This window comes from Pelophylax lessonae (genome assembly GCF_965119305.1).
Source record: "Pelophylax lessonae genome assembly, chromosome: 7".
Lineage (NCBI taxonomy): Eukaryota > Metazoa > Chordata > Amphibia > Anura > Ranidae > Pelophylax > Pelophylax lessonae.
This window is the reverse complement of record NC_138774.1, coordinates 272,363,466-272,386,091: the sequence shown is the minus strand read 5'-3', so window position 1 is coordinate 272,386,091 and position 22,626 is coordinate 272,363,466. Positions and strand designations below refer to the sequence as shown.

At 45.7% G+C, this 22,626-nt stretch overlaps 1 protein-coding gene across 2 annotated transcripts in view; it reads left to right on the top strand.

Annotated features, from left to right (window-relative positions):
* The window catches only part of ZDHHC12 (zDHHC palmitoyltransferase 12), a 28,073-nt gene extending 14,900 nt beyond the window's left edge, over positions 1-13,173 (top strand). For both annotated transcript variants that reach the window (XM_082263942.1, XM_082263943.1), the window contains exons 4-5: positions 4,650-4,816; positions 12,683-13,173. In XM_082263942.1, coding sequence (XP_082120068.1) covers positions 4,650-4,816; positions 12,683-12,998 — 483 coding nt within the window. In that variant the 3' untranslated portion in view covers positions 12,999-13,173. The remainder of the gene's footprint in view (positions 1-4,649; positions 4,817-12,682) is intronic.
* Positions 13,174-22,626: the final 9,453 nt, after the last annotated feature.

Here is a 22,626-nt window from a genome sequence, read left to right as displayed (position 1 = left end):
GAATGCAGGCTCCTGGTGAGACCAGATATAGTGAATGCAGGCTCCTGGTGAGACCAGATATAGTGAATGCAGGCTCCTGGGGAGACCAGATATAGTGAATGCAGGCTCCTGGTGAGACCAGATATAGTGAATGCAGGCTCCTGGGGAGACCAGATATAGTGAATTCAGGCTCCCGGGGAGACCAGATATAGTGAATTCAGGCTCCTGGTGAGACCAGATATAGTGAATTCAGGCTCCTGGGGAGATCAGATATAGTGAATGCCGGCTCCTGGGGAGAGCAGATATAGTGAATTCAGGCTCCTGGGTTTAGTAACACTTTAACCTTTCAATTTATTGTTCCTTCGGCATAGGTTCCAAACTTTTCTTTTGATTTTTGTTTTGGCCCAAAAATGTTACAACTGATTTTCAATTTGTGCCCATTACCTGCACAAAAGGTATAGGAGTATGGTATTGTATGTAAAATGAGACTGGAAACTTCTAGCATTACGTCCTAACCGTAGTTCAAGGCTGCAAGCATGAGTTCCATAAGCAAAGAATCAGCTTGAATAGCAACTAAATCCCTTCTGATGGTCTTGGTCAAGTCAGCTAGAGTTTGGCCGACTAATGTTGTGGCTAGGGCAGGTTCCAAAGCAGGCCCAGCCTGAAAAAGCAAAGTTTATGAAAGGGCCACCAATCAATTGGCAATGGGGTCTTTGGAAACAGGCGCATCCTTCAGAGGAATGGTTAAGACGGGATACTACTGGATCCACAGTGGCCTCTAGTTGCTTGGCATTGAGGCCCTTGAAAACGGTCATTTGCTACAGGAATGGTTAAGATGGAATTCTGCTGATTTTACAGCAGTTTACTTTTATTTATTTTTTTCAACAGTTTCTTGAGATAGGTACAGAATTGCTAGTCGCTTGGAAGGGGGTGAATAGTTTATCAGGGTTCTTCCAGTCTCCGTAATGGGTAACAGGAAATATCAGGTGCATTAGAAAGTTATCTGCAGTCTTGGGCAGCCTAGGCTGCAAACAGTATTGGTGGAAGCTACAGACTGGTTCTCAAGTTATAAAGTGGTGTGAACAGTATCAAGAAGCATCAATACAGTGTCTTTAACTTTGGGAGCAATGGTTGAGGTCTGAAACTCCTCAGGTGTAGCATCGTCTGCTGAGGACTTTAGAGGCTCAGCTTCTGATAGAACCTTAAGCTGGATACACACTATACAATTTTCTTTCGTGTTTTTTTTTTTTTCATTTAGATTTACCAAAACAATAAAATATGAGGTCAAACCTAAACGCTTTACATTTTTTTGCAATCAGGCAGGCCCTTGCACTACATATTTGAAGGTAAATCTAACAACAAAAGTTGTATAGTGTGTATCCAGCTTTAGAGGTGTTATGGTCTTTTGCTGATCTGATCAGGATATTGTAGGGAAAGTTGTGGAAGAATGCATTTGACCTCTGAAGGCAATCAAAGCTTCAATTTGGTCCATAAAATCCCGCATGACTCTGGTAAAATCCTCCCAGAATAAAGCCAAGGAAGGTGTCATATCTGAGAACTAAGGAAAAATCAGTGGCTGGCATAGATCTAGGCCAGCCAAACATGCATACATTTTCATTGAGATTGCACCAATTACACTATACAGCATGGATGAGGATTCTGCTGCTGCGGGTATTGTTTTCTTACTGCTGGCACCTGTCAGAATACTCGAAGAACAGTAGCTGTATCTGATTGGATCCAGCTACTGCTCAGGTGATACATTTCCAGCTGAGACTTTTTTTTTTTTCAGTTAAAGGATGTTGGGTTGGACCATAGCTGCCAGGGTCACCCATGGAATTAATTTCAGCTGATTCATCAGGAAGCATACAAAATTCTTCCAGTGTAGGGCCAGCTTTAAGCAAGCAGTCATTGTCAGCCCCCTTCAGAGAATGCACTGCAGACAGAACCAGAAATTATAGTGGCTGGTGAGCTGGAGGCACCCGGGGCAGCAAGGTTGATCCCCATGTGTCTAGGATCTGACATATTGCAGCATATGGTAGGGTTAATGTAGTTCAGCATACAAGGCCAGGTTTTAAATACTCCTGAACCAGCTTCTTGTAACAGGAAAGGTTAAAGGCAGCTGGAGGTGACCAGGTCACTGTAGGTGGGTAGCAGAGATTAACTGAGGATCAATCCAGTCAGGAGCAGCGGTAGCAAGGTGCTGCTGCTACGCTGAATGCTGGGAAGGAGAGTGCGGAGAGCACACACATGACACTCCATCCAGCAATCAAAGGAATAAGGAATTTTAAATGGCATCCAGCAGCTTCTAATAATGAGCTAGCTCCCAATTTTTGTCCTTACAGCCTACTAAAAACAGTGAGTCTTCTGAGACAGGTCACATATAGAGGTGTGCTACGGCTCTGGAGCCGGAAAGCGATCCATGGATAACTAACGGTCATTTTGTGTATGAAGAGAACCACAATGGAGAGCCCAGTTGTAATGGAACCGCCGACCCACACTGTACTTGTTGTCTTCCATTAGTATACGGCTTCCTTCCAGTCATGAACATATATAGATATTCCAGCCGCCCTACATACAAAACTAGCCTGACAACTTAGCTTGTATGTGTCTGAAAACATAATCTCCTTTATTGAACAAGAAACAGGCTTTTCATACACTTGAGAAGTATGTCAGTCACTACATGAACAATGACCCGAATATTTACCCAAAACATCACACAATGGTTAGATAACGAGGTACAGCTGACGATAATCCCATCTAGACAAGGTTATCATTCACATGCTATTTAAATCAGCGCACTTAAACAAGCTGGGATGACGAGACTGCCCGGCAACAAAGCTAAAACAAAATACAAAACTACACTTTATCCTGTCACAGACTTCATGGCAACAGGCTATAGGTCTCAGTGTAAAGTGGGATTAAATCTTCATAGTTCTTGAGAGATATTGTTAACTATTACTCTCTCTCTTATTTTGAAGTTATCCAAACCATTTTCTCAGTTTACCTTAACCACTTAAGCCCCGGAAGATTTTACCCCCTTCCTGACCAGGGCCTATTTTGCGATTCGGCACTGCGTGACTTTAACTGACAATTGCGCGGTCGTGCGACGCTGTACCTAAACGAATTTGACGTCTTTTTTCCCCACAAACAGAGCTTTCTTTTGGTGGTATTTGATCACCTGTGCGATTTTTTTGATCATGCGCTATAAACAAAAAGCGTAAATTTTGCAAAAATAACAATATTTTTCACTTTTTATATGAAATTCCCCCAAAAAAATGTAAAAATCAAAATTTTTTAACATTTTTAGGCCAATTTGTTTTCTGCTACATATGTTTAGTAAAAACAAATCGCAAAAAGCGTATTTTGATTGGTTTGCGCAAAAGTTATTGTGTTTTACTAACTACGGGAACGATTTTTGACACTTTTGTTGTTTTTTTTTTTTTTTTTTTAAACGAGTAATGGCGGCGATCTGCAAATTTCTTTTTTTTTTTGTGGGACTGTGACATTGCGGCGGACAGATCGGACCCTTGACTGACATTTTTGACACTTTTGGGGTTACCAGTGACATTACTACAGTAATCAGTGCTATACATATGCACTGTTATTGTAAAAATGACACTGGCAGGGAAGGGGTTAACTTTATTTGAGAGGGAGGGGTTAAGTGTGTCCCTAGGGGCATGCTTCTAACTGTGATTGGATGTGGCTTGATGTGTAAGAACAGATCAACGGTCCTACATAGCAGAACCGTATGATCTCCATTCTTACACAGGGAAGAATGACAGGCGGCTTTGTTTACATTAGCCACCTGCCTTTTTCCCGCTGTAGCAGACCATCGCGAGTGCCCGGTGGACATTGGGTCCGCCGGGCACACGCGCGGGGGGGGTTCCGTGAGGGAGCGGGAGCGTGCCTCCGGCAGCTAGTAGCGACGTAGTCCTACGTCGCTTTGCCTGTGAGGGGCTGACCGCCGCAGTAAATAGTCGTGTGGCGGTCGGCAAGTGGTTAAGTATCTGTCTTTCAATCCCAGTGATGGTTAGTACCGTCACACCAGTGCTTGAAGGTCACATTCTAGGTTGGCCCACAATCATGCAATCCAGGGGGTGTCAAGGTACAGTACAGTTTCCAAACCTCGTATGGAGGAGCCACTATTCTGGATACTTGTGTTTAGAGACTAGCTCAGCAGTTCCAAGAAGAATTTTGATTGAAAAAAAAATTGGCTAGCAAAAAGATTCCATTTTTTTTTTCAGCAAAGCAAAGGTGTCCATCTTTTTAGGAAATTAGCAAAAAACTGAGGCATTCTGGGAATGGTTTTTGTTTGTATTCCCCTGTAAGCTGTGGAATGACCAAACAGTCTCTGAATTCCTGTGTATGAATTATGCCTGGCTGGACATTTTTACCAGCCTGCAGTTTGAGGTCTTCAGGGGTTGTGTATATACACACATGCTGGTAACAATCTTACTGAAAGGATACAAGAACAAAGAGATGACCTCACCAGTATATCGCTGCTCCTTCACTTTCCAGTTCCAGGCTGGGGGCAGGAAGGTGATCAAGCTTTGTTATCGCAGCAGAGAAAATTCAGGGCACATGGCTGCCTGTGCTTTGTGGTAGGACTTTGTAAACTTCTGAATGGAAATAAAAAAACAAAAAAACAAACTCTAATTCTATTTTTACAGCAGCCAATGAGGGCCAGACATTGTAAATCGTGTAATCACTGTGTGAGAAGGTATGATCACCATTGTCCCTGGATTGAGAACTGTGTTGGAGAGAAGAACCACCGAGTCTTTATGTTGTATCTGATTGTCCAGCTTGTTGTTCTCATATGGGCTTTCCGCTTGGCCTGGTAAGTAGTTATTCCTGTTCGACTTACTTGTAGAAAATATTTAGGCTGCTGTTGCTACTCTCCTCCTTAAATGGAACTTTATTTAGAAAATTAAGTCCTGCTAGATCAGTTCAGGCTGGCCCCTTTTCCAGGTATAGCTATGTTAAACATTAAAAATAAGTGTCTATACTGTTTAATATCCAGTAATACACGGTCTCACCCAGCTCTGCACATGATCAGTTGTTCTCCATTCTAAGGCAATGTGTGAAATTTGTAGAGGCCGATCTGCTTACAGCGCAAAGATTTACTGCTGCTCTGGGATTCAGCAAAATGGTTGCTCCAGCAAGAAGAAACAGGAGCAATGCTGGAAGCAATATACAGCACAGTCATTTTGGTACCACAATTAAGGTGGAATGTATGTTCCGTGCTAAAGAACATTATTTGTTATCAAGGTATTATAGGTCAGTGATTGTGAACCTTGGCACCCCAGATGTTTTGGAAGTACATTTCCCATGATGCTCCACTACAACGCAGAGTGCATGAGCATCATGGGAAATCTAGTTCCAAAACTGGGATGCCAAGGTTCACGATCACTGTTTTAGGTAAAGTTCCACTTTACTAAAGTTTGAGGGTGATGTAACAGGTCCCCGTTTAATTCTTGAAAGTCCTTTTCTCATTTCACCCTTCCAGGACGGCCTACATATGAGAGATTGTAGCTCCACCCTACAGGAAACACAACCAACTTGCAGCTGTTAAAAAGGTCCCACCCATCCTTGAGCTTCAGTTCAGTTGTGTTTAGAAACCTACACCGGAACGTTTGTTTTTTTTTTTTTCTGACCTAAAGGCAAATGAGTGTCTGATAGGTACCCCTGTAAGACAGGTATGGATGGCCTCTGGGTGGTTCCTCCCTATCTATGTCCTGGAACAGGAACTTACAGGTCGCCAAAACATGCCAGGTAGTCGGTTACCTTAATGAGAAGGTCCCTCCATACCTGAAGTCCTGTTGTCTCTGCAGGAAGAGTCTCCTCCATTGCTCCTCTATAGCTGGACGGTAAGAAATTCATATTTCCCGCAAAACGAGCGCGCCTCAAGCCTCGCTTTGAAGACCGGAAGTTCCGGTCGGAAGAGGAGGAGCGAGCGGTACCCGTAAGGAAGCTCGAGATGGAGGAGACGCCGGACCCACGAGCACTCATGGCAGATTCTCCGGCTACGAAGGGGCTGAAACACCCCAAAGAGACTCGGAATGACCGCACTTCCAACAGAGGAGAAAGCGGCGGTACAGGTGGCTGCAGGAAAGTCAGAAAAACCGGGTAAGTGACTACATCGGTGACGGGGCCGACTGCTGTCTATAGGAGGACAGACATGCCTTTTGTTTCCTGATTAGCAGCCGCAGTGTAAAGGCCCGTACACACGTAGCGATTGTCGGCCGTAAATATTCGGCCGCCGAACGATCGGCTGATTGTCGGCTTGTTAGTATGATGCTTCCGACAACCGACAGCGGCTTTTTGGCCGAACAGAATCGGGTGCGCAGGCTATAAAATTTTTGTTGGCCATCACCAGAACGGCCGATTGTTCCTCAGTCAGTACAGAATTCGGCCGACAAACAGCAGATTAGCAAGACTGGGCATGCTCTGAGAAAAAAAGACACAGAAAGTTAACCATCACATGACATCACTTCTGCAGTCGGCTGTTGTTGACCGACAAAATTCGTGTGCAGTCTTTAGCACTTTTCAGCCGACAGGACAGCACCGGACAAAAGACGGCCGATCGTTTGGCCGACATTCGGTACGTGTGTACGGGGCTAAAAGATGTCTGTTATACACAAATGTTTTCTCTTTTTTTGTGTCTATGCACAGGTCTTCCCTCAACACAGGAGGGCCCCTGCCAGACCCCAATCTAACACCAGCACTAGCATGTCTAAAAAGTGTGGTAACTGTGGAGATAAGTTGTCGAGGTCTTACACAAAGCCACTTTGCCATACATGTATTAATAAATTGGCAGGACAAGAAGCATCTGTTTTAATGAAGGATTTCCTTAAATCAGTGCAGGATGAGATGTTAGCTACTATATAGTCATTCAGGACTACAGCAGCTATCCCTCAGACCCCAACACAGGCAGAGGAAATCTCCAGGGATAGTTTATCCTCCCAAGGATAGTGTGTGGTCAAGAGCAGGACCCTCTTCTCTCTTGTCAGGATCCCAACCCATTCCCTCGTCACAAGCTAGGGAGCAGGAGGATCCGGGGGAAGGCACCAGTCACATTAGATCCTCTTCCAGTTCAGACAAAGGGTCAGACAGTGACCGAAGGAAAGGGATAGTTCCAAAAGGAGCAAGAGTCTTTCCTTTAGAGTGTATGGAGGGTCTCCTTAAAGTTGTGCATGCCACTGAAGGGATCCCAACTCCAGCCAAAGAGTCTTACATTCAGGATAGAGTGTACAAAGGCTTGGGAAGAGCCCAGTACAGAGTAATTCCCATTCACCAGTCTTTAAAAAAAACATGATTCACCAAGAATGGAAATTTCCTATGAATGCTTTATCCAGGCCTAAGACCTGGCAAAGGAGGTATCCTTTTGAGGAACAGGAATTGGAGGAGTTTATAAAAAAACCCTAAACTAGATGCACCTTTGGCCCAGCTATCAAAGAGATCAGATTTGTCCTTTGAAAATGCTGGTCACATTAAGGATGTCATGGATCGCAAAATCGAATCCTTATTGAAAAAGGCTTGGGCTTCTAACTCATATAATATGACTACAGCTCTAGCAGATACCTGTATGGCCAGAAATGCAGATTTCTGGATAAAGGAACTGTCAAAACATATCTCTACAATGGAGGGATCACAAGACATACTAGATTCCCTATCTGTGATTGGGAAAGCGGTGTCTTAGCAGACTCAGCAGTAGAGTCAATATTAGCCTCTGCAAAAACAGCAGCTCTTATGAATTCTGCTAGGAGGGCAGTTTGGGTCAAAGCGTGGGAAGGAGATCTATCGTCCAAGCTAAGACTTTGTGCCTTACCTTTTGAAGGGTCTTTTTTGTTTGGCTCTGGTCTGGATGATGTTTTATCCAGATCCTCAGAGAAGGGGAAATAAATTCCCCACTAAGAGGAAGGACAAGTTGGGGAGGTATTCCTTTCGGAACTTCCAAGACAGAAACCAACAAAGGCCTTTTAGGGGACAAGCCTGGAGAGGTGGTCCGACAAAGGGAAAACAAGGAACTAACTTGTTTCTCAAACCTGGACCCAATGCTAAAGAGAGCTAATGACGCCACCATCAGGGTAGGGGGCAGGTTAGCCCATTTCATTTCCCAATGGGAAAACATCTCAACCAGCCCCTATATATTCTCCAGATCACTCGGGAAGGTTACCGACTGAAGTTTTCGTCTCAGCCGGTGACAGAAATAACAATGACATACCCCTCAAAAGAAAAACAAAAAAAGAAAGCCCTGCTAGAGGGTATTTAAGAGTTCGCAGAACAGAGGGTAATTACACCTGTACCATTAAGTCAGGTATTCCAAGGCTTTTACTCCCACATATTTGTGGTGCCAAAACCCTCAGGAAAATTCAGTCTAGTCATAAACCTCAAAAAATTAAACAAATTTCTAATATACTCTCTATGGAGAACATTTATGCGGTCAGAAAAAAATCTGTTTCAGAACATATTTATGACCACACTGGATCTAAGGGATGCCTACCTGCATGTCCCAATTTTTCAGGAACATCAAGCATTCCTCAGATTCGCAGTAGTGACGGAAGAAGGGACTGCACACTGGCAGTTCAGAGCTCTTCCTTTTGGCTTGGCGGCCAGTCCAAGGATCTTTACGAAGATCTTGGCAGAAGTAGTAGGCCATCTTCATCTTCAGGGCCTAAGTTTGATCCCTTATCTGGATGATATGTTGATCTTTGCAAGATCAGCAAAGCAGGCCACGGCAGACACCCAAAAAGTGATTTCAGTCCTACAGATGGTAGGGTGGCTGATAAATGTGGAGAAATCCTCAATGGAGCCAGCACAGGTTCAAGTCTATTTGGGGTACAAGATAGATTCCAGAGTAAATAAACTTTTTCTCCCAGAAGAAAAGGTGGAAAAAGTGGTCTCGGCGGTGGAAAATGTCTGTTCTCAACCTCAGTGTTCCAGGAGACAGATCATGAGGATTCTGGGTCTGATGACCGCTTGTATCCCAGCTGTAGCGTGGGCCCAATTGCACTCACGAGACCTCCAATTTTTCCACCTGCTCTCTTGGAACAAGAGACAGGAGTCCCTAGATGAAAAAATTACGCTCTCCTCTCAAATAATATCATCCCTAAAATGGTGGACAGTTCCCCAAAACCTGAGGAAAGGTTGACTCTGGGGTCAAGAGCAACCCTTAAAGATCACCACGGACGCAAGTTCCAAGGGGTGGGGAGCTCACCTAGAGGGAGCTCATGCCCAGGGCACCTGGGATATACAGATAAGTCAGGCCTCATCCAACTACAGAGAGCTGAAAGCGGTGGGAGAGGCCATAAGAGCTTTCGAAAGGGACATTTCAGGTCCAGATCCATTCAGACAATACTACAACAGTAGCTTACTTGAATCATCAAGGGGGGACCAGATCAAACACCCTGTTAAGGTTAGCTCAGGAGACACTGGGCTGGGCAGAAAAGAGTGATTTCTCTATCGGCAGTACACATAAAAGGAAAGGACAACTGGGAAGCGGACTTCCTCAGTCGCCATTCCATCAAGCAGACAGAGTGGGAACTGAATCCCAGAATATTTCAACTTCTAGTGCAAAAGTTTGGTCAGCCGGAGGTGGATATGTAACAAAAAAGTAAGCCAGTTCTTCTCCCTGACACAACAAAAGGGTATGTTGGGCTTGTATGCTCTAGCACAGCCATGGCACTTAAGGCTAGCGTATGCATTTCCTCCTCAAAATCTGATTCCAAGAATTCTACAGAGACTCAGTGGATGTCCGGAACTACGTCTCATCTTGATTGCACCATGGTGGCCAAAGAGGACGTGGTTCGCGACTCTGGTATCCCTATCAGTGACAGTTCCTTGGAAACTCCCAGAGGTTCCGGACCTGTTACTACAAGGGCCTCTTATTCACCCCAGACCACAATTTTTTCAGTTAACAGCCTGGGTAGTGAGCGCCAAATCCTAAAGGAGAAAGGTTGTTCAGATAGGGTCATGGATACCTTCCTTCTAAGTAGAAAGCCAGTGACTAGGAAAATTTATTCCAAAATTTGGAAAAAATTCTGTACTTGGCAGTCAAAAGAAAAATTCCTCTGCCTCGATCCCCATTATCCTGAAATTTTTACAGGATGGGGTAGATAACGGGGTGGCAGTTAACACCCTTAGAGTACAGGTAGCGGCACTTTTCTGTTTTTTTTTAGATAAAGGTCTGGCTAAAGAGCCTTTAATTAAAAGATTTTTGTTAGCACGGGCAAGAGCGACCCCGATTAATCGAGCTAATGTTCCAGCATGGAATTTAACTAAAGTACTAGAGACGTTATCTAGTGAACCCTTTGAACCTTTGGATAAGGTTACCCTGAATATTTTGTCAATTAAGTTAACTTTTCTGTTGGCAATTACCACAGCCAGAGTGGGAGATTTACAAAGTTTGTGCATAAAGGAGCCCTTTATGCTAATTCTCCAAGACAGAGTGATTCTTAGACCTGATCCCCCTGTATCTACCCAAGGTATTTTCTTCTTTTCACAGGAAGCAAGAGATGGTCCTGCCATCATTTTGTGAAAAGCCTAGGTGTGCAAAGGAACGAAAATTCCATTGCTTGGATGTAAGAAGGTGTCTTCTCACCTATTTAGAAAGAACCAAAGGATTTAGGAGGTCTAGTCACCTGTTGGTTCTACATTCTGGACCAAGAAAGGGATTGCAAGCATCAAAACCCTCGATCTCTAGGTGGATTAAGCTAGCCATTAGTATGTCTTATAGGGTGTCTGGTATCCCCACACCAGCAAACCTAAAGGCACATTCTACAAGGGGCATGGCAACATCCTGGGCCGAAAGAGCAGGTGCATCCTGGGAACAGATCCGCCATGCAGCCACCTGGTCGTCAAGATACCTTCCTAAGGCACTATCGTGTGGAAGTCCTGTCTCAACAAGACCTTGCCTTTGGCAGAAAGGTTTTACAGGCAGTGGTCCCGCCCTAAGGTAGGCCAGTATGGATTCCTTTGTTATCCTCTCATATGTAGGCCGTCCTGGAAGGGTGAAATTAGAAAACTTACCGTTAGTGTACCGGTCTTTCTATTAACCCTTCCAGGACGGCCGGCCTACTTCCCGCCCGGAGGTGGTGGTGAGTTTTAAAAAAAAAAAATGTGTATATGTATATAACTGTATGTTATTGAATAACTGTGTCCCTTGAAAGTTTGGTTGGAAAGTTACTTTTCTATTACTGAAGCTCAAGGATGGGTGGGACCTTTTTAACAGCTGCAAAATAGTTGTGTTTCCTGTAGGGTGGAGCCACAATTTCTCATATGTAGGCCGTCCTGGAAGGGTTCATAGAAAGACCGTTACCGGTACACTAACCGTAAGTTTTTCTAAAGATATTTAAACTCTTTCCCCTGTAGATCAGTGTTTTGGCATGTGTTCTACTTTAAAGAGGAAGTAACGCTTCCTCTTTAACTTGTACCTATAGGTAAGTCTGTGATAAGGGGTTAACTATAGGTACTCTAAATATCTCCTAAACGTGCACCGTTTGGGAGATATTTACTTTGCATGCAGCCAGTGACACCCATGCCGTTCCTTCACAGCCCTGTTGCTGTGAACGGCGGCTCCCGCGTGCATGCGGGAGTGACAACGCGGCTCCAGCCAATTAGATGGCTGGAGGATGCAAACCCCTGCTGTCAGGATAGGTGTGCCATGCACCCATGGGGGTGAAAGCAGCGCCTCACCCCTGTGGTGCATGGCACACCTATCCTGACAGCAGCACCTCACCCCCGTGGTGTAGGATACAGCTTTCCTGACAGCAGCACCTCACCCCCCCCGTGGTGCAGGGTACAGCTTTCCGGACAGCAGCACCTCACCCCCGTGGTGTAGGATACAGCTTTCCTGACAGCAGCACCTCACCCCCCGTGGTGCAGGGTACAGCTTTCCGGACAGCAGCACCTCACCCCCGTGGTGTAGGATACAGCTTTCCTGACAGCAGCACCTCACCCCCCGTGGTGCAGGCTACACCTATCCTGACAGCAGCGCCTCACCCCCGTTGGTACATGGTACACCTATCCTGACAGCAGTGCCTCGCCCCGTCGGTGCATGGTACACCTATCCTGACAGCAGCTCCGCACCCCTGTAGTACATGGTCCACTGATCCTGAAGTTAAAGAGGTTGTAAACTCGTTTAACTTTTTTTCTTTTTTTACAACCTGAAAGACAAACACATAATGAGCTAGTATGCATCGCATACTAGCTCATTATGAAATACCTTACAACGAGCCCCCGCCGTGCCGCTCACTCACCTGCATGACGGGCGACATGTTCAGTCGCCCGTCTTCCGGGATCGCGGCATCCGGCCATCTGATTGGCCGGAGCCGCGGTGACGTCACTCCCGCGCACGCGTGCGGGAGCCAACGGTCACAGCACGGGGCTCTGAAGGAACGGCACCAGCGGTCATTCCTTCAGAGCGCATGCGCCAGTGACGTCACTGGATGCATGTAAGGTAAATATCTCCTAAACGGTGCATGTTTAGGAGATATTTACAGTACCTATAGGTAAGCCTTATCATAGACTAACCTATAGGTAAAAGTGTCAGAGGAGGGTTTACTTCCTCTTTAAGCTCCTTGTACTGAGCTGCAGTTTTTAAGGCAAAGTGGACAAATGCTGTTAGTTACATTAGACCCTGAATATAAGCAATTACTCCTTGAGGATTTAGTTACACCTTAACTATGCGATTTTCATTGCACAGGTCTGGTTTCCACTCTGAGGCCACTTGGAGTGAATGGCTGCGTGTTAATATCTTCTTGCTCCTGGCTTTCATCCTGATCAGCATTGTCACAGCAGTGGTGTGCCTGTTGATTGCATGCCACCTCTACCTAATCTCCTGCAATTACACCACATGGGAATTCATGTCTTATTATCGCATTTCCTACCTCAAGCAGTGTGACGTGGACTTCAACCCTTTTGACAGAGGAATAGTGCGGAATTTGTGGAACTTCTTTTGCAACCATGGTCCTGTGAGCTGGGAGCGAATATATTTGAGGAATGCTTACAACACGGTATGAAACCCCTCATGGCCTGTGACTCCGGAAAAACAGGACTACTCTTTGCCAAATGAGTAAGAGGATCTGACTTCATGTCTGTATTGTTTTACAGAACAATTGTTACTGCATTTCATTTTACAGAGAATGTCAGCAGCACTAAAGTCTTAACTTTTATTTTCAGAATACGCATTCTGAATACATTGTCCATTTTATACATCTGTCAGCTGGGATTACTGATTGCACTGCTGGAAAGAATTGGATAAAATGGGCCACAGCTTCCCTGGAGTTGGATCAGCTGCCCGAAGTACCAGGGACTACTAGGCAAGACAAACGTTACAGAAGCAATTTACTAAAGTGGGTGCAGAGAATCTGGTGCAGCTGTGCATAGTAGCCAATCCACTTCTAGGTTTTATTGTCAAAGCTTAAAGTGAAACTTTAGTCTGAAAATTAACTCCTGCTAGATGACTTCATGCTGGCCCATTTTGCAGGTATAGCTATGTAAAACATTAAAAATAAGTGCCTATACGGTTTTAAAGGGTAACTCCACTTTTGTGGGGGGGGGGGGGGAGAGAATAATATCGCATATACAATTGCGGCAAGTCATATTGTAATTGTTATTAAAAATGACCTTTCCTTTTCAAGCAGCAGCTGTTGTAATTTTCAGAAAATGCAATATGGCTACCTGTAGGTTGATCTATACACAGAATGTATACTGACCACACCCCAGAAACATAATTTCCTGCTTGTGTGATTGGCTCATGAATTTTCCCAGAAGTCTGCCTAAGATACAAGTCAGATTTCTGGCATTCCCTGCAACAAAATTGGTTGCAGGGGACAAAATCATTTTTTGGTGAGCTACTCCCAATAGGAACACGTCTAAAGGGATGCAGGCCCAGCAGATTTCCTATGAAACCACTCCCATTAGATTAATTTTCCCACAGAGGAACAAACAGGGATTTCTTCATGAAAACCAAAAGGTCGGAATCTGCAACAAGAGTTGTTGTAATCCTTGTATTGTACAGAGATCACCCAGTGGAGTTACACTTTAAATCTAGTAATACCCTCTCATCCTCCTCTGAAAATGCTCAATTGCTCTCCATTTTTGGCATTGTGCTGAAAATTAGAGCCACTAGAGGCCTATCTGATGACAGCCTAAAGATTTATTGCCGCTTAGGGCTTCAGTAAAATAGCAGCCTCTGGCAAATAGAAACCGGAGCAATGCTCGAGGCATTTACATCACACAATAGTTTTGGTAGCATAATTATTGTGGAATGTATGGTATACGTGTTTTCTCTAGCGCTCATTGACAGACGTAGTCCTCGGTGATACACCACCTTCGGGTTATGTTGCCTCCACAGGAGCAGGACTAGACAGGAAATCAAAAAGCTCTGGCCACACCCTAGGGGCAGTCCCAGAGGGTATATCCTCTCTCTCTCTGCCTCAGCAAATCAGTTATTTTCTGTCTAGTTAGGAGTAAGGACCTAGATACCTTGCTGGGATCTTAGGTCCTGGCAAGAATTTTTTCTTAAAGGATTTTTTAGACAGCTTTTTTTCTCCAGTGTTCCTGTGAGATCTTCAAGCAAGAAAGCTGAACTGGGCGACGGGCTGGATGTTGAGATCCGGTGGTCACCCCAGTTCAGCCTACGAGCGCGTGCAGGCCATAGCTCCGCGCTGGGTCGGCCGCGACAAAGTCCCATTAAAGGACTGTCCACGCGAGTTAAACGTCTCGCTGAAACGCCAAAGACCATGAGTCACGGCGTCCGTATCGGTCGACAGCCCTCCCGCCCCGGTGGAGAGGGGTACTGTCAGGAGTTGGTGCCCGCCTGGTTCCGGTATGGTGAGTAGTATGTTCCCCCTTTTCCCCTGACGGGTCTTGTGGTGAACGCGGGCCCCTCTCTGTATGGTAAGATAGAGTCCCTCTCTATCCTATAACATGACACAGATCCTCCTACTTTGAGTGTGATTTTATGTGCAAAAAGCCAGGAGGCTTGGTTTGGGAGCTAACAATCTAATTGTATACATGTTAAAAAGATGTAATCTGTGGCATTCTGGGAAATCTTACGGTGTTAAGAATAAGCTACCTACCAGTCAGAAGCCACGGACATGTAGACTGCCTTCCTAATCAGATCTCCAGCTATTAGCAGGCCTCCCGAATGGCCATGCGGTCCGCCAGGGCCGGTACCGCCAACCACGCCATATCCCCATGCAGTGAGAGTGTTGTGTGCCCTGCAGCACACCGCTATTCAGTACAGGCCGCCGCCATTTTTTTTGCTGGATCGCACGAGCCGCCATTTTGGCGTAGCCTCGTGTCTCCAGCATGGGGGCGGCCATGTTTGAGGTGATCCAAACACCTCGTGGAGCTTGGGGGAGGCGCCGGAAGGCGTGCAGAGGGGCGGAGCCGCCTCCTTTCTTCCTGGGCAGCCAGCCAAAAGACTTCCTGTTTGTCAAGACAGCGCTGTAACCTGTTGCAGTTAAACTCTGAGCATCAAGTGGTGAGCCTGGGGGTCTATCTCTCTCTCTCGATCGATAGGGATCCCTAGCAGGTAACACTAAGGGGCTTTTGTGGCGCTGGGGGTCTGAAAAAAAAAAAAAAAAAAAGTTTTTTATTTTTGAATTATATTATCCAGGAAGTGACTGGAATTATCATGGACCCTGCCACACATATTCCCCCACCTGTTTCCCTCGAGGGGGCCACGGGACCCGCCGGTGCACAGAGTATAGAGTCATTTACAGCAATTTTGGAGTCTATGGTGGCTCGGGTAGAGGCGGCCTGTCAGGGACGGGGGTCAAGGAAGCGACCCCCGCCTACCCCTATACTATCTGACACCTCTGACTCTGATTCAGAGATGGTCACTGCAGTTGCAGGTTCCTCTGCAAGGGCTGTTATCCCAGGTAAAGCCCCCTCAGACAGTAAGGAGGACGCTTCTTCTCCTGCTATAATTCAGGAAGAAGCATTGGTGGACGCACTAGTTGTGGCAGTGCAGGAAACCTTAAAACTTGAGGCTTTACCGGCAGAGGCAACTGAAACAGAGATTCCTTTTGGTACTAATAAGCCCATCAAAACGGTGAAGGTTTTTTCTGTACCCAAATGTTTCGGTAATCAGATTAAAGGAGAATGGGAGCATTCTAAACGTACCTTTACTATTTCCAAGCGTATTGCTAGACGCTATCCGTTTGAGGAATCCATCATTAAGAAATGGACGGTACCACCAGTGGTGGATCCACCTATTTCCAGGCTGAATAAAGCCACGGTTATTCCAGTGGAGGACACTTCGTCCTTTAAGGATCCGGTGGATCGAAAGATGGAAGCAGAGTCCCGCACCATCTTCTCTCTGATAGGGTCAGCATTTAGACCAGTAATTGTTATTGGTCTAGTTTCCCAGACACTTACGGAATGGGCGAAGATGGTACGCCAAGACCTTAGGGGAAAAGATATTCCCCAGGAGACATCTGATTTGATGGAACAGATTATACAAGGGCTACAGTTTATCTGTGACGCAGCCTTGGACACTACTCCCTTATTAGGGCATGCATCTAAGACAGCGGTGATCCTCAGACGTGTGCTGTGGTTAAAATGCTGGTCAGCTGACCTAGGTTCCAAAAAGACCTTGACTAATCTCCCTTTTCAGGGGAATCGTCTATTTGGGGCCAACCTAGATGAAATCATTAAGGATGCCACTGGGGGCAAGAGCACTTTTTTACCACAGGCTGCTAAAGCTAAGGGACCTCGCAACAAGCGAGGACCTTTCTTTACCGCCCATAAAGGGCGCCCGGCTGGTACTAGCGGGAAAGGCAAGACTCCTCCAGGAGGGTTCAAGAAGGGCTGGTCGGACAAGCAAAGGACCAACCCAGCCAAACCCGAAGCAAAGGAGTACACAGCCTGAAGGTGCGCCCCCACCCGGTTTCAGGGTGGGGGGACGTTTTCACCGGTATTCAGGACATTAGATCGAGCATCAACCACTACTACCGGTGCGATTCTTCCCTTCCAACATTTAAGTACTACAGGAAGCGGTAGTTACCGTTCCCTGAATAGATCTTTTCCTTTACCTTTTCCTAAGATTAGTCCCGATACCTCACAGGAATCGGATCTGGTTGACCAGATAGGCCAAGTAGCCTCTAGTCGGGTGACTTCGGTCCCTGAGGTTCAACCAGAAAAGATCACCCTTCCTGATAGGAATCAGGTATCTGATAAATGTGTGGGAACAGAAAACGACCAGACTTTCTCGGATGGTCGGGGCCAGATACCTCTAGGGACGCCTGGTTCAGATTCTATCAGCGCCAGTGGTCCTAGAAATTCTAGGCTGGCCTCCTCAAGCCGGCCTGGCCGACTTGGACATGTTAGTCGTAGACGTTCCGTGGGAACTTCGTCTCAGGGAGTGTCTGTGGTCTCAAGGACCAATTTACCATCATGCTTTACAGTCGCTGGGTTTAATGGCCTGGCCATTGAGACCCAAGTACTGAAGGACAGAGGTTTGTCTACTTCAGTCATTCCTACCCTTATTAAAGCAAGGAAAGCGACTTCCAGCAAAGTCTATTATCACACATGGAAGACTTATATTGCGTGATGCGAATCTTTAGGATTTCCTCCACGTACCTATTCGGTGACTCGAATATTGGCCTTTTTGCAACAAGGGGTTGAGCAGAAGCTAGCCTTGAGCACCATCAAGGGTCAAGTTTCAGCATTAGCAATCTTCTTTCAGAAGCCTTTAGCTACCAAATCCTTGGTGCGGAATTTCATCCAGGGGGTGCGGCACCTGGCTCCTCCAGTCCGCGCGCCCTTACCGCCCTGGGATCTTAATTTGGTTTTGTCGGTTCTACAGAAACCTCCCTTTGAAAACATCAGGGAGATTCCCTTGCTTACTTTATCCCAGAAGGTGGCCTTCTTGGTGGCTATTACTTCTGCTCGCAGGGTGTCAGAACTGGCTGCATTATCATGCCAGTCCCCATACCTAGTGATTCATAGGGATAAGGTAGTACTTCATCCTAAGCCATCTTTTCTTCCTAAGGTGGTTTCAGATTTTCATCTGAATGAAGATATTGTACTACCTTCCTTGTGTCCTCAGCCCAAGCATCATCGGGAACATGCGTTGCATTCCTTAGATGTGGTTCGGGCAATCAGGGTATACCTGAAAGCTACGGAATCTTTCCGTAAGACGGATTCACTTTTTGTGATCACGGATGGCCCCAGAAAGGGTTTGCCTGCATCTGCCGCGACCATTGCCAAATGGATTAGACAAACGGTGGTACAGGCTTATTCTATTAAGGGTCAGAGTCCTCCGTTCCCTGTTAGGGCGCACTCCACTCGAGCGCTCAGTACTTCCTGGGCCTTTCGCCATCAGGCGTCAGTGGTCCAGGTATGTAAGGCGGCCACCTGGTCGTCGGTACATACCTTTACAAAATTCTATAAGATTGATGTGACGGCATCGGCGGATGCCTCATTTGGCCGCAAGGTTTTGCAGGCCGCAATTTGAGGAGACCGGTGGTCTACCTCGAGGGTTTTTTTCTGTTTGAAAAAAAAAAAAAAAAAATTTTTTTTCTTTTTTTGTTGAGTCTCATCATTAAGGATGAGCATTGTAAACTTCTAGTTGGCACCGGTTGGGCCTTCTAGATTGGGATTTGATTTCATTTTCCCACCCCTCAGTTGTGATACTGCTCTGGGACGTCCCGAAGGTGGTGTATCACCGAGGACTACGTCTGTCAATGAGCGCTAGAGAAAAATGGATTTTTGTAAAATCTTACCGTAAAATCCTTTTCTCTTAGCTCATTGACAGACGTAGTCCCCGCCCCTCTGTTTTTTGAGTTGGGTTAAAATCTCTAAAGACTGCTTTTTCACATAACTGATTTGCTGAGGCAGAGAGAGAGAGGATATACCCTCTGGGACTGCCCCTAGGGTGTGGCCAGAGCTTTTTGATTTCCTGTCTAGTCCTGCTCCTGTGGAGGCAACATAACCCGAAGGTGGTGTATCACCGAGGACTACGTCTGTCAATGAGCTAAGAGAAAAGGATTTTACGGTAAGATTTTACAAAAATCCATTTTTTTTTATTTTTTATCATGTAGTTATGGGTAAAGTTCCACTTTAACCACTTCAATACCGTGCACTTTTTCCCCCTTCCCGCCCAGGCCAATTAATAGCTTTTAGCGCTGTTGCATTTTCAATGACAAACCAAATTTGTCTTTTTTTCCCACAAATAGAGCTTTCTTTTGGTGGTATTTGATCACCGCAAGGTTTTTTCTTTTTTGCTAAACAAATAAGAGACCAAAAAGTTTGAGAATTTTTTGTTTGTTAAAAAATTTTGTAAATAAGTTTTTTCCTGCACTGATGAGGCTGCACTGATATGCAGCATTGGTGGGCACTGAGGCAGCACTGGTGGGCAATGGGCACTGGTGGGCGGCACTGATAGATGGCAATGATGGGCAGCACTGATAGATGGCAATGATGGGCACTGGTGGGCAGCACTGATGGGGAGGGCACCGGCGGGCTCCCTGGGGTCATGGGTGGGCATCCCTGGTGGCAACCCCCCCCCAAGGGTCTGCATTGGTAATCAATGCTCTGATTACCAGTGCAGATCCCCCCGTCAGGAGAGCCGCAGATTGGCTCTCCTCTACTCGTGCCTGCCAGGCACGAACTGAGGAAAGCCGATCAACTGCACTTCCTATTTACTATGTGACCAGCTGTGATTGGACACAGCTGGTCACATGGTAAAGAGCCTACGTTAGTAGGCTCTTTGCCAAGATCGGAGATGCGGTTTGTCAGAGTGACACACCGCAGCACCGATCGCCGCTCTGCACGCCCCCCGGGTGCACGCAGAGCGCATTATCCTGCCGCCGTCATATGACGGCATGTCAGGATAATACAACCACCTTCCCGCCGTCAATTCCCTATAGGGCGGACGGGAAGTGGTTAATTAAACAAGCCGATTACTACTCACAGCTGCCCCAGATTCTGTGTGCCCCAGTTTTAGTACATTTTCCCTATAATAATTATAACTCCATCTAGCAGGTGCATTAGGAAATAATTGCAGCCTCTACAGCAAGATTTCTCAACCAGGGTTCCTCCTGAGGTTGCTAGGAGTTCCTTGAGCAATTTCTGCCTCTCCGATGACACCATTGTTCTTTTAGCTATCTGTAAGGGGGTAATTCTTCCCAATGATAAGAATAAGGAGCATTCTTCCCACTGATTGTTACACTAATGTGTCATGAGTTGTATTTTTAATTTCTAGCAGGGGTTTATTTCAAGGGTTCCTCTGTGTTGAAAATGTTGAGAAAGGCTGCTCTACAGCCACCCCCCTGATGGGCCACTCTCTGGGAAGAACTTGATCAACGAAAGGTAATTTTCCTGGATGATTTGTATTGGTTTCCCCTCATAGCTTTAGTTGCTGCTTTTTCTGCTCATGTATAGAAATGGCTGAAGTGACTACATGGTTATACCCCAATAATTATGTCTAAAAGATAGAAGGGCATTCCGTTCGTTATTGGCTGGGTCAGTCAGATAAAAAGCATAGATTCCTGCTTACTTTTGAATATAGCTTGTGGTTTTTCAAGCATTTCTGATGTCTTGAAGCAAGGGGGGCTGCTTAGTCTGATCTCAAACCAGGGAAGGGCTTGCCTATGCCTTTGGGATGGTGGGTCAGCAAGCTCAGATTGCGATCATCAGGTTGCCATCCCAGTGCATCACAATGCATGGAGCAGGCGCTGCATAAGCTAATGCTTACTGTTTAGCACTTTAATGTGCTTTCCCCCTGGTCTGCAGGTACAGCACAGTGCATACCTGCGGCTTTTCTGCACCGAGCCATAGACTTCTATAATACCCTGCAGGTTTGGTGCTCTTTCAGAAAGCATTCCACACCCACAATATGTAATAAGTCAGACTCAGTGCAGCTAACCCACAGGAAAGCTGCAGGTGAACCGCAACACATCAGTGTGAAAGCATCTTTATAGGGGGTTCAGGACAGCAAGGGCTTGTTTATTTGCGGTTTTGGGGGTAAAACCCCAAAGTTCATGGTGCCCCATGATCAGCTACCAGATCGTTTAGGTGGACTCCTCACTCTTCAAAAGGGTGAGAACCACTTAGAGCAGGGATCCTCAAACTACGGCCCTCCAGCTGTTGCAGAACTACACATCCCATGAGGCATTGTAAAACTGACATCCACAGACATGACTAGGCATGATGGGAATTGTAGTTCCTGAACAATTGGAGGGCCATAGTTTGAAGACCCCTGACTTAGAGGATGATCATGGAATCAGAGGCCCTCCTTTTTACTAGGGGAGATTTTCTAACTCAATGTGAAATCTTCCTGTGGGTGGGCTGGATCCTTTCCGAAGCAGGGCATGTGGGCAGAGTACCAAGTCTAAACTGCTGTCTCCTTTACATGGGGAATACAGCAAATTCTGGTGCCTAAACATTTCTTTAGAGAAAGAACAGGTAGGTTCAAGTACAGATGTGTTCATTTGGCTATTACCCCATGAATACAGGCACTGCTTGTGACAGTCCAGCCTGATAGAGAAACCGGAGTGCTTCCAGTGCTGGGACATCTATGTAACCAAGAGACAATTTCTCGATCAAAGTATTTTATTATTATGTACATACAATAGATACATCAGAAGTGTAAAAAGGATATAACAAAAATGTAAAGAAGACTGTGGCCAAATGGTATAGATAGTCATTGGACAATAATGAAAAGTTGATAAGTATAATAATGGAGAAGTGGAAGTCAATGGGGTTGCACTAATAGAAACAGCCTGCCTGTGTCCACCCTCAACTCTGGTCCTCAGGGCCCACTAACAGGCCCGATTTTAAGTATTACCTTGGGGAGATGCAGACTTAGAGTACTGCAATCACTGAGCAGCAAATGATATCACCTGGGATGTATTTCAGTTATCTTGCAAACCTGGCCTGTTAGTGGGCCCTGTAGGGGACCACTGCTCTAGGCCACCCCTAAATGGGTTCAAACTGTGACCCAGAAGAACAGGCAGGAAGAACATTCCAGAAATAAAAGGATCTCCGAAAAAATTACATCTCTCACCTAATAAAGAGTATCTCCTATATCGACCTGATATAGCTTGGCATATAGTCCTCTAATCATTTAAAATAAACAGGTACTCTAATCTATTGAAGACTATATTGTTGTATCAAAAGATCACTGAAAAACAAATGATAAAAAGTAGGAAAGGGAAAGAAACAGAAGGCAAGAAAGGAGAGAAGAGAAGCGAAAGCAATTCTCGAGAATAAGGCACAAGCTGAAGGGGACAATATAATAAGACGTGTAGAAACGTTACCAAGAAAGTAGGACAACTTCATTGAAGTCCGGGGGAAGCACCTTGGAAATCCAAGATTTCCAAAGAGTGTTTAATTTATTCAAGGTGCCATTATCTAAGGCCGACATCTTGGCATGCATCATAAAAATGTTCACTCGTTTAGTTTCACAAAAGTTTAAGGAAGAGGATTTCTATGCTTTGGCAATTGACTCTTTAGCGGCTGTTAGGAGTTGTAGAAGGAGTTTAAACTGTGTGTGCGTAAGAATATCTGGTTTGGTATTTAAAAGTGCAATCATTGGGTCTGGCAGCAATGGCACATCAAACAACTTTGAGGCCAGTCGAAAGACTTTTCCTCAGAAAGTGGACGCAATCGGGCAATGCCACCACGTGTGAA